The sequence below is a fragment of the Nicrophorus vespilloides genome, unplaced genomic scaffold, assembly GCF_001412225.1.
Source record: "Nicrophorus vespilloides isolate i.1.1-1 unplaced genomic scaffold, Nicve_v1.0, whole genome shotgun sequence".
Taxonomy (NCBI): domain Eukaryota; kingdom Metazoa; phylum Arthropoda; class Insecta; order Coleoptera; family Silphidae; genus Nicrophorus; species Nicrophorus vespilloides.
In genome coordinates, this window is record NW_017096025.1 from 7,599 (window position 1) to 20,622 (window position 13,024).

Here is a 13,024-nt window from a genome sequence, read left to right on the forward strand (position 1 = left end):
AGCTTAATCGAGGATGATCTGGAATGAATGTAGTTCTGATGCAAAGGGTGGTTGGAGGAGTTTATTTGATCCCTTTCTCTCTGCTTCGTCCCCTTTTGCCGTTCCGTTGCCGCCGCCACCGCCGCCGGCCGACGACGGTGGACGACGGTGTGAATGGCTGGCCGGCTCAGCTCCGCGTTTGTCTGCGTGTGTATATATACGTGTGTTTGTCTGTGTGGGTACGTGTGTGTCTGTATAAAAGTCGGTGTCGCGGGTAGCGCGCGAGTTTAGTCCTGCGGACGTCTCGCGGACGGTCGTCTATCTAAGAGGCAAGTGCATGTGCATATGCACTGGTGCCGGTGCTTGAGTCAAGTGCGCCCAGTGACTTAATGCCGGCTTCAGCCACTGGCTATGGGCGGTCTCCTCTTGTCTAAAACCGCGGCATGGACGTTGTTCTTCTGGTTTGTGTTGTGTTCAGTGAAGACTGTGCTCGCCGCCACCGATCTTGACTTCCTGCAGGATCTCGGCCTGGAATCTAACCTGGACGTAACCAAAGTAAGATACCACCATCCATCCATCCATCCATCCATCCCCAACAAAATCACATCTCCGATCCTGACCTACCGGATCTAAACATAGACCAGACAATCCACACACGCACGCAGATCCTAACTAATTATAAATCTGCACCAACTTCTTACCAAAGATACCTAAAATTCCAAACTCTTCCAAAAGTATCATCATTATCATCCAACATCATCATCTAAATATACTTCGCAAACTTGATTTCGATTATCTGGAATCATTATTATTCCGTCGCTTATTTTCCGCTCACCTGTTTTTAATTAATTCAACTTATTAATTAACGTATTCACGAAAACAAAATCTCATTCCACAGAATACATCATATTTGAAAATATTTTAAATTGAAACAATAAAAATATAAACTACAAAAATCATTACAAATTTATAATTAACAAAATAAAAACAATCTAAAATTGCAACAACAGAAAATTTCAATAGAAATAATAATTATATTAAAAATTTAAAAACAATTTTTTCATTTATATTACTATTATATTTAAATTAAATTATTAAAATTTTGTATAAATAAAATATTTTTTTCTTATAACTTGAATAATTACTTGAGATTTGGAAATATACAAAAAATTATCTTAATTAATTGTATTAAGAAAAAAATATATTTTATTGGTTAAAATACAGAAAATTAAATGAATCATTCATAGAAAAGATCTAAGTTGCAATTTCAACGTCCAATTAACTGCAGAAATTGGTATATGGCTTTTTCTGTTACAATTATTTCGGACGTGACTTGCAATCAAAAGTCTAATCACATACATCTAAGCAATATGTAATACGTAATAAATTTGTGTTCGTATAAAGTCAATAAATTGTTTATTTTTGTCCCATTTATAATTTTTATATTTTTAAAAAAAAGTTTGAGTTATTTATTGTGAATAAAAATTATGTCATTCGATAATAATGTAAAACATATAAGCTTATATTAATAAAATTATTAATATTAAAAAATTTAATTTTTAGATTTGTGTGTTTGATTTTCAAATAAGTCTTAAGGCTTTGTTTGGGTATTAGATAAATTGATAAAACAGATAAACGTATTTGGAATTACAACGGCTTTGAATCTCCATACAACGGGGATAAGAAGATTAAAGTCTGTAATGCGTTTCGTTTCCGTGTAAGAATTTAAATGAATTAAACACGTTTTCTAACAATACAATTTTAGTTACAAATTAATTTCAAAAACGAATTAGAAATGATTCAAACGCATTCTTACTAATTACTAAAAAAAAATAGATTCCGCGAAATCTATTTCAATGAATTCTTTCGAAATTGTTGTTTTTTTTTTTTCTCTCTCTTTAAATATTGATTTAGGCCAGTTCAATGAGGAAATCCAAGAGATTTACAACTGAAAGGTTAATCAAAAAACATGTAATAACCCAATGAACTTCAATAAAAAGGAACATTTCATCCATTCTTGCGAGCCTTATAAATATTCATCCGCGAAAGATTTATGCCACTTATTTAAATAGAAAATACTTACACACACTTCTATATTTATATATTTGAAGAGAGAAAGAGATAAATGAAGAAAAAAGATACGAAGACGTTCATAATCTGGTCGTTATCTTATTTACATAAATAAGAAATCCTCGTGGAAATAAAAATTTCAACTTTTTAAGAAAGGAATTTATTGGTCGATTCTGATTAAGAGACGAGACGAGACGCGAAAGGTGTTCCGACATTCCGTTTAACAGTTTTTCTGAGAATGAATACATTTATTTTCCTATATGAAATGTATGATTAGTTTCGTGTTGTTTCAAACTATAAGATCTAATGGTAGTTCTTTGGATGAGATTTAATTAGTCCTAATTGAAGGGTTTTTTTTTCGCAGTGAGTTTTGCAAGAAAAGCAGTTAAGGATTTTATAGAATTAAATACGCAATCAAATGTTCATTTGCGGTAATGGATGAAATTCTTGCTTGCGCCATGAAATCCATAGATTAATGATTTTCTTCAGGATTACGCTCAGTTCTTATCCATCGTCTCGTTTTATTCTCAAGCAGTTGTTGTTTTCATTACTTTTTGTTCCGTGTTGTTTTGCCCAGCCGCCAAAAGAGCACGCGATCCGAAGCGACAAAGGTTATATTTAGATTTGTCTTGGAGAGCTCTCGTCGCTTCAATGATAATATCGTGGGGGCCTTTGGATTACCGCATAAACACTGGACGTTGCCCAACTGGCCCAATTCTCTATTTAAACCTTCCCGTTCCAAGATTCCCGATTCCTTGGGCTTTGGTATGACCCTTAGGAGGAAGGGTCAATGGATATAACCTGGGTTAATGGTACCATCTCGTAACTCCGGTGGGAATCCCCGCGACACTGGAAATACCTGGAACCGGAACTGCCGCAGCAGCAACTCTCTGACTCACGGCTTCTATCCATCCATCCGAAACCTTTCAACCCAAATATTTACGGATGCATGCAAAACAGGAAACCGAAAAACTTCTTCTTTTATTAAATTTCATATTTTGTTTTGTTTTTTCCATCTCGTGCGCGTATTTATTTTTAAGCTCTTGGCGCCTATCAGGAGGGAATCATAGAGTCCAGGGAAGATTACGGCACTGACAGTATAAATAACATACGTTTCGGCACGGAAAGCCAAAACACTTAACCTCATCATTATACCACGCTTGACTTAAGACCTGTTCTTTCTCATTGTTTCAGATAAACGTCAGCCAAGACGAGTATACCAGAATGATGAATGTGTATCTAGAGCGACTTACGGATTCTCAACAATCCGACACCATTCCTAAACTTATTACCTTTAATTCAGGTTTGTATTTTTTTTTAATCTATAATCACCTAATTATAAGTTTTCTGATTAATCAAATTTTTCGCATAAAACAAATCTCATTTTAAAAATTAATGATAATGAATTCGTATCGTATCTAAACGTGTTTCAACTAAGATTTATATATAGTTCAGTGGTTTTAATCTTAGACCTATGATATATTCAAAACAAGTTTTATTTCTATATCTAAACTGTTAAGTCCTAATTATACATATTGATTAGTCATGAAATTAATATAATTGCAATTAACGTATAAATAATGCATATAAATGATTATATTAACTGCTGCTAGTTTTGACTGCATTACTAATATTAATTCTAATCAAATTGATTTAATTAGATAACCTTATCTATAGATATAGATCAATAATATTACTTAAATTGTGATTCATTGAAATAAGCTGAGTATATATTTAGTATATCATAATATGCAAGGAAAGCAATCAACATGTCGTAAATACATAGATTTAATATCTGGTTGGAGTAAATGTAGTTTGAAGAGTTTGAAGATATCTAAAATGTTGAGATTTACTCGTGAAACTCTTTAACCACTCAACGTGTCTATGGATAAATCTATCTGCGGCCAGATAAATTCCCATTTGGACAAGTATTATGTAAACAGTTATAAAGCTTTAATTTATTAGATTTGGAAATTATAATAAAATGAATGGTCTCTAGGAAACGGCGAGTTATATTTTCATAACTCACTGATTATTTTTAGTGGCTTGCACGTATTAATAAGAACGCATTTAATGTACGCTCGAAAAAGTAGGATGCTATTAATAATCTTGCGTTTATTGTGCATATAGATCCTGTCCATAGGTGCAACCTTTATCAAAATTGGATTGCCCAATGATAATTTGTTAATGGATCTTTTATAATATATGTATGAATGATTAATGGTAAGATAATCTTGATCTATGCTGTGAGACCTTGCAGCCTTGTTTTCGTAACATGCCTGTTATTATTATTATCATAATCATCATCATCATCGAGTGTACACATGGGTTTATAGTGTCGAGGGTGGAGGAGTGAGGAAATTATGAATTGATTTATGTAAATTAGAATACACGGGACAGGCAGAGTTACGTAAGATTTCGGTGAGATTAGAAAATTGCGCGCGAGATGAAATGTCGGTAAACGTATGATATGTGGAAAGGTAATTCCGCAGCAGGTCGCCTTGTGGGCCACGCTAATTGCTCAGTTTTCCTTGATTGAAATTTATAGCTCAATTAGTATTCGATGTGTCCGTAAAGCCGAACAAAAAAAAAATAATAATAAGAAGGAGAGAAAGAACAAGCATGAGAATTCCGTTCAAAATCCATCGGTAATTGCCAAATGTGGTGAGAGGTGAGACACCTGTATGCTGTATGTTTGTGTTAGATAACAGTTGCGACGATTGCCGTTCTTCCGCGGGCGACGACGTGTGTGTTTTCGGGAAAATTTGTGGATATTTTTAGTCGGGATGTTTCCTCAATAAAATTTCGCGCCTGTGATTCATCGAAAAACATATTTTCTGGTGGGAATTTATTATTAAATTCCTGTGGTGTAACCTTGCTGTACAGGAGTCTTGCAAAATCGAACAGAAGGATCAGGAATACCGCGTGCTTGTTGTTTACTCCTTGACATTCGCAGACAACCGTCTATCCGTCACTCTATTACTCGTTACGTTCGTCTATGCTTGGCTAGGATTCCTGGGACACCTGTCGACTTCATTTAGCTTTGAGGAGATGACCAGTTTAATTGCACAGGTTGCTCGACTTGCAACAATGCGATCCGTCTCGCCGAACGCGCACTCGTGTCTGTAATTGTGTGTATGTGTAGGTATTTTTGTAGATATAAAATGCGTGTGTGAGAAACCAATTACCTGAGCCTCACGCACGCATCTACTTCTTCTTCGACAACTTCTATTTATATGTGTTTTTTTTATTTCAATGTTCGAGACGGAAACTTTTTGCTCTTCTTCATTTGGTTTTCATAAACAAAGGAGATAATATATATGTTAAGGTAACCCAGTTTTAGAACGCAGAATCTATTTTCCATTTCTAGGGAATGCGGGGGAGAAAGCAGACGTGAGAGATATGCTTACGGATCGGAGAGAGAAGAAGAGAGAAGGCCGCAGGTAGATCGGAAAAAATAGCGCACCTAGTGACGTCACGGGGTTTTGCGTTGGCGGGCGTCTATCTAAAAATATGTTTTTTGGATCGAAAATAGCTTTGCATTTTTTGGATACGTGTGAACATAGGTCACCTCTCAATAAACACGCGTACGCATTCCTCGGATACTATTAAAATATTTTTATTATAAACAGCCTAATATGGTGGAGGCGGTGGAGAAGACGGCTGGTACCTAGGTTGGAACCCGGTGGTACCGTTGCACCTGCATGCGCGCCGCTCTTATGTAAACACGCGTGGCCGTTGCCCCGTCCGTTTTGCTTTGAACATCCGACATTGTGCATCACACATCTCATCCAGACGCAAATACCGATCGGCACACACCTTCCTTCAAAACAAATCCTGAGCTTTCAGGATTATAATTAAACTAGACGTAAACTATCTCCTTGCTTCAGATCACTACGTACTACCCACCCTTACTGCTGCCACTTAAGTTTTATGTAAACGATACATATCTTAAGCAAGCACCAATCTTGAATCAACAGAAGACGCAACCTTTCTGGTTGTTCTACTCACGTTGCTACCGTTTTATGTAAACTCTTAACCAGTTCATCTACGAGTAAACGAATTCCATCATTCTTCGAAGAACAACAAAAGAAGAAAACCTTGCTGTGTCGATTAGACTTAAACTATTTCCCTGTGCAAGAAAAGGCTGTACGACATTTCGCATTCGCAACCTCGCCTCTCGGAACGGGTATTTTAATTTGCCAGCCATTAAGGCTGCACTTAAGCCGCCTATTATCTCGTCCTTCTCCACAGACCCGAGCCTGAATCAATACACATCTCTCCGCAAATTGTCCCGTATTAATTCAAGAATTTTAATTCGCCTCCACTTATACTCACTCTCCTTTCATCTTTTCCCCCGGCATACCTTCAAACCTTGCCTCGTCTAGAAAGTCACCACGTCAAAACATTTTCATTTCACTTCATTTACATTTACTACTGCCGCCGTACAACTGTACCATGCATTCTTGCTCGGTCGCAACAAAAACAAGATGTTTGTTTTCTGCTCAATTTCCTCTTTTAATAGCGTGCTACACTAAATTAATACAGCCCCGAGCCTCACTTTCATCTGCAGCCCACACAGGGCTCTTCTCTAATTGATACTCCAACCACTAAATAACATGTAAGGAGTATATTCAATAAACTTATCTTAGTCAAGGTAAAGCTCGAACGTAGGCGTCCTAAGGATAAAGTTACGGATTTGGGTCATAAATATGTCTGAATCCTTCATCTTCACGGCAATCACTTTCTTTTTTTGTGCCTTCTCATGCAGTTCAAATAACATAAATCTTTGGGTCAAAGGATTTAATTGAGAAGCGCCGTGCTGCGAACAGATTGATCAGCCCACGTCCCTTCAAATCTCTATAGAATACCCATTGAACATAATATAAATAAAAAAGAAACATCAAAATTCCGTACGACCCACGCAAGGGTCATCGCTCCTAGGGCTATAGTCTCGATTATTAACGCGGATCCCTTTCCAGAAAGCATTTCTTAGAGGCTGCCAGTCGAATGACCTACGTCGCATTCCTCACCGTCTTGAGGAGATCTCGTTGTTCCCGCATTCCTCGCATTCGACACGGATGATTTGCCGCGCGCCGCACGTCGTCGGAGAGGCTTTCCGATTTGCGAGCGGAGTCCGTGGAATATAAAAAGCAAAACTTTGCCAATTTGTCATACCGAAAATTGTACTCAGTCATATTTATAAATATGACCATGTGGGTCAGAGCAGTCCCTTTCAATCTTCTTAGCGCAACACCAGCAACTGCTCGGATCGTTCCATTTCGCATCCTTATTTCTACGCCGGACATTCCAAGGAAAAAAGGTCCGTATTTATGTCCTCTGCGAATTGAGTTACGGCGCGCCGCCGATGATTTTGAGTCCATTGTATTTAAAGAGCAATAAATACCAGGTGTACCATTGTCTCGATGGATGCTGCAGCAACAGCAGCTGAAGTCGCCGAGAAAGATTCAAAGAAGAAATGAAAGTTTTACGCAACGGAAATAATTGCGATGCATTTACATGTTTATTACGGTTTAAATGAGCTCTTGCGGCTTTTCTAAATTGAAATTCCCATTCGAAAATGATAATGGGTTTTGCGTTGCTGTCGGCAAAAATAATATGCCAACCGACTCTTTCTTTTAAACGCGTTTTCCAGGTAATACTATTATACCACTCTCTTACCAAAATACATTTCATAAGAGACAGCTATTTATAATATCCATAGTTTCAAATTGATATCTGGGATAATAATGGCAAAAGTTATGAGATTAGAAAAAAAAAACAACTTTTAACATGAATCCTAATTGAAATATATGTAATAAGAAATTGATTAATAGCGCAGCTTAATGTCAGAGGTATTTTAAACTGTGTATAAGTAATGCAGGTAATTTATAATACTTTCATCATTATTTATTTGTTGTTAGCGTATAGTGTAAGATATTATTTTCTGGGAGATTTAGATATGAAACTTGTATTTCTAAATTGGGTCGTGGCGCCTATGTTTATGATCGGATCGTCGCGAATTTAGTCCAGGAAAAAGCGGAAGGGAAGCCTTCCTAAAAGTAGCGAGAAATACAAATAAACCAGGATGCCCACACGTCCTGGTCATCTGAATCACGAGGCACGGCTACGTAAAATGACTAATCCTCTATGTATACATTTCGGCAATGGAATAATACCTTCGAGAAACTGTTATGCAATCGCTGTAGGAAATGACAGCAATGATATAATAATAAGTTGTTGGGATCTTGGAAAGATATTTATTTTTTGTTTGTTTTGTTTGCTTGCAGAGAGAAAATCTTGGAGACGACGGAGGGATGACGTAACCCGTTTGCGTTTCCCGGTGAAGCCATCGACCGAGGACGTGGAGATCGAGAATGCGGAACTGCGTCTACTGACTCCACCTATACCAAATAAAAGTTCTATCCGAGTAAAAGTATATCAGGTTCTGAGCCCGCGCCGACGGAGGTTCCTCGAAGAGCGTGTGGTCTATCCATCTCAGCTGGGTCCTAAGTGGTGCGAGTTTGATGTCACGGAGGCTGTCCAAAGGTGGATGCTTGGAGATAGGAACTTGGGTTTGGAATTGGAGTGCATCGAATGCGGAGAGCTTAGGCCTATCGAGGCGGCGCTTAGTGCTCTGGTACTACCAGGAGGAAGTCGTCGTCGGCGGAGCGCCCATTACGATGAAGGCAGACGCACGGATTGTATCAGCAACGAGAGCAGGCCTAGATGCTGCCGTCACGATATGGAAGTCAGCTTCAAGAAGCTTAAGATGGACAACATCTTGGCACCGAAGAGTTACGAAGCTGGTTTCTGCAGAGGACGTTGCCCACTGAACTACAACCACGCTACGAACCACTCCCGCATCCAGAATATGGTCCACAAGTTGGACCGCAAGGCCACCCCAAGAGCTTGCTGCGCTCCATCCAAGCTGGAACCGCTGGAGATCCTCAGGGTGGACCCGCACGACGGCACCAAGCTATCCGTCGACAAGTGGGACAACATGAAAGTACTGGAGTGTGCTTGTTCCTAGTGCTCGCTTGCCAAAGAGACTAAGACATTTATATACACTATATACATTATGATTTTGTTTTATTTTTATTTTATTTTTTTTTTGTTTCGGTTTTTTTGCGGATTGTACGGGTTGACAGCATTTCTGCATATTATTTCACTGAAATATCATACCAAATGCAAACCAAAGTTTTCCTAATTGTCCTCCTATCAAAAGAAAGAAGAAAAAAAAAAGAAAAGCTAACTAAATATATATTATACATTGTCAAAAAAAATATACAAATAAATAAAGAAAACTCAACAACAGCAAAACCATCGAGCGCGTAACTTCCATCTACTTTAATTATTTAATTTATTCATTTTGTTCGTTTCGTTTAATTAGTAGAAAAAGCAAAATCATATTTCATTGGGATAATATGTCTCCTTTATTCTTTAGAATGGTCTACTGTGATACATATTTTTTTATTAATTTAATTTATATACTTGTATTTATCTAACGTATCTCTAAATAGTTTGTAGTCAAGAAAAAATACTGAATAAACTTCGTAATCTCATATCATTGTAAAAATATATAAAAAAAAAATGAAAAGGATAAAAAAAAAGAATAATATTTAATTGTATGTTTCGTATTGCGCAAGTATTATTATTATTACTACTATTATTATTACGAATATTGTACATTTCATTTAATACGAAAAATAGAAAGATAAACACTTTATTTTTATTATGTTTTCGTATCAATAAATTTGTTTTTATTTATTTAACATGACGTTGTCCAATTATTTCATTGTTCCTCCACAATTGCATTCAATCTACAACAATTACCAAATTTATGCAATACAAATTACATTATTAACCCTATTATGATTAAGCATTATGCAACGGAATAACAAAAAAAAAATAGATATTATTCTCATACGTACGTTTTTCTTCCACTTTTTTTTCCTTTTCGATCTTACGTCTCCTTCGCGTTGCGTCAGAAATCGCACTCGATTCGTCCTTGACCCGAAAACGGACACGGATCCAATTCAGGTAAGGAACCAGTCAGTCCTCATGCACACGTAACACCCTGTAAATTAAGTATCGCATTTCACTAATTTGGAAAACACCATTTTTTTTTTGATACACATTCAACGGTTTATCATAATTATTATACAAGTGTTTTTATTTATTTCCATTAATATTTTTTTGGTCTTAATGTAACTTCGAGATATGTAGGTTAATAACAGAAAAAATATATATAGAATGTTCAATTTTGTTTGATTTGATCCGAAGAAATTAAAAAAAAAAGAAAACAGACGATTTTTATTTTGGCAGTGAAGTATTCTAATTTTAACGAGGCGAGCTAAAGTTAGATGTTATAGTTAAAATTAAACATATTATAGAAATAGACCTGATTTCAATTTCACATTAATTTTGGCGTTTCCATCAATGTTTAAGCTTTTTTTTTTCATGTTTTGGTTAATTACAATAAATTACAGTTCATCAATTACATGTACATATTTAATAATTATTTGTAAGGTAATATGGTTATAAACTGTTGAAGGAAGCAACAGGTGATCATGGTTATATAAGGGTCTGTTAACGGGCTGTTTCATAGTACAACTCTAACATATAATAAATGAAACTATTTATGCGTATAATATAGAGAACAAAACAAGGTAATACATTTATGAACATGCTAAAACAAAAGGAACAATAATATAATGAACGTGAGTAAATACATAAAATCACATTGAACGGTTTTAGAGAGGACTTTAACGATTAAATAAACGCAGTTATTTATAAACGAGGAAAGCGTGGATGCATACTTTTATCAACTTCATTTATGGCCTTAAATTGTAGACGTTTCTTTATTTTTATTACTGTTTTATGATATTACGCAAACCTTCGATTTGTTTATAGCATCTAATAAACTTCTGTTTCAACAAAAAGCAACGCATAAAGTTAAATAGGAGATGAAAAATACATATATTTATAAGAACTAAAATAACTTTTCCTCCTACGTTATTACAATTACAATAGATTTCTTTTATATATTTTCTTTCAATAAAATGCTTAACGTATTAATGTTATTTTAGTATAAATTATAAAATAAATACAAATGTAGAAGCCCTTGCATATTAAACCCTGTAGCCTTTACACACAGTATTGAAACATGAAATTAGAATTTTTGGTTGTTGAGTAATACACCGTACTAGATACAATTATATAATTGCTTGCATATCAAAGCCAGCATATGTATTAATGTTTTTTTTTTTAAATATAAATTGACAATAAGTGTGGAGTAAAATAAATGAGAAATACTGGATACTCTTTAAAAAACGTGAGTCAATTTCCTTTGATGTTAATCTAGGCAATTATGTATTTTGCAAACCCCAATTTGCAATTGTAGCATGAATCATGCGTCAATCTCTTTTCGTGTATATGTTATATGTGTGTATATGCATGCATAATTATTATTTTTTTAAGTTGAGGCCAGTTCCAAAAAGGACTTAAGTCGTCATCGTGTCACCGTTTAAATTTAGAACTCTCGCTTTCTATGTGTATGCGAATAAGACTATAGGTATATTTTGGCTCGGTAATGTATTCAATTACCTATACTAATTAATCTTAATCCTGAAATCTTAGGTAAAAATAGAAGACGTGTCAGTGAAGACAAGGCATGACATCACTCGCATCGCTCACACTTCTGCAGCATGGGACGATGATGAAGAAGTGCCAGGCATGTGTGTGAGGACAAGTGGAAATCAAGCGAACTGAACCAGAATCATTAATTACGAAACAGTTAAATAATAATGTATTTATAAAACTTATCGAATGTGCCCACACGGAATGCGTCATTGCGGATCTGAAAATGAAGAGAGAACGGAGAAATAGAATTTTATAACTCGAGGGCTCAAGTGAAATAATCGATTGAATCTATCATAGTCCTAAAATTAGTCGATCTTACGAATCTTCGCAATGCAATTGCAATGGCAAAACTTTCTTATAAGTAAACAACCTGGGAGAGTGTATGAACAATATTTGTTTACTCGTTGTGCGTAACAGTGGAATGTGAATGCGGGAATCCAAAATATTTGCACCGGGATCTCCCCATTGAAAAATTTCGCACGTCACGTGGACCGTGGCGAAAATAGACGTTGCGACGGTGCACAGAAATCCTGTAGTAAAAAAGTTTCATTGAGCCAAAACACATTCTCTAGACATCATGCTTCTTTTTTACTTCTTTTCTAGAACACACGTAAAATCTTACATTTTTACGCACTTAATCACCCACACTTTATGCATTTCCATTAAGGTCGGAAACCGTTACCGATCGATTTACGACTGATCCGAGTAGTAAACATATGTTCTATTGAATAAATCCTGCACTTGATTGACTACTTTATTCCATTTAAGGATTCATCATTATACAAGTTCGATTCCCTATTGGAACTTACAACAAAAAAACAAATCTTCTATTAGATTGACACAAAATCAATTTGTTATTTATACTGATCTTCCATCATTTCTTAACCTTCAGTATAAAGTGGGTGGTCTATGATTGAAGAGAATTTTGGAAATAGCTAAGTATATTAAAAATCTTGCGTAATCAAAATTTTATAGCTCTTATATATATTATATTGTATAGGAAAATAAATCATTTGTTAACAACACTTAAATAAACGCAATCATTTGTGTTTATGGGTGATAACATTTTTATTAGTTTTCATTCAATAATAAATGTATTTTGTGCAAAGTTACAATGAATATAGGTTATAGATATAATTCCAACTATTAAGACAGATTAAATATGAAAAGCTACAAGTCTTAATATAAATAATAATAACATTTATTGTAACAAATTAGCATAATAGAAACTCAACAAAATAATATAATAAGAATGGTTAGTAATTTGCCACTAATAATAAAGCTGATAGATTAGCCACAAAATGTAGTATAATAAAATAAGTAAAGGTTT

The 13,024-nt window shown here is 35.3% G+C and overlaps 1 protein-coding gene across 1 annotated transcript; it reads left to right on the forward strand.

Moving 5' to 3' along the window:
• The first annotated feature begins 279 nt into the window (after positions 1-279).
• LOC108569185 (bone morphogenetic protein 5) lies at positions 280-9,145 on the forward strand. Its single transcript, XM_017930648.1, has 3 exons — positions 280-534; positions 3,244-3,352; positions 8,340-9,145. Exons 1-3 carry the CDS (start codon positions 391-393, stop codon positions 9,080-9,082), a joined length of 996 nt encoding a protein of 331 aa, XP_017786137.1. The 5' UTR covers positions 280-390; the 3' UTR covers positions 9,083-9,145.
• The last annotated feature ends 3,879 nt before the right edge of the window (positions 9,146-13,024 follow it).

Coding starts and splice junctions, on each gene's coding strand:
- LOC108569185 (XM_017930648.1), top strand. CDS start 391: ATGGGCGGTCTCCTCTTGTCTAAAACCGCGGCATGGACGTTGTTCTTC. Junction 535..3,243: donor CTAACCTGGACGTAACCAAA/GTAAGATACCAC, acceptor TCATTGTTTCAG/ATAAACGTCAGCCAAGACGA. Junction 3,353..8,339: donor ACTTATTACCTTTAATTCAG/GTTTGTATTTTT, acceptor GTTTGCTTGCAG/AGAGAAAATCTTGGAGACGA.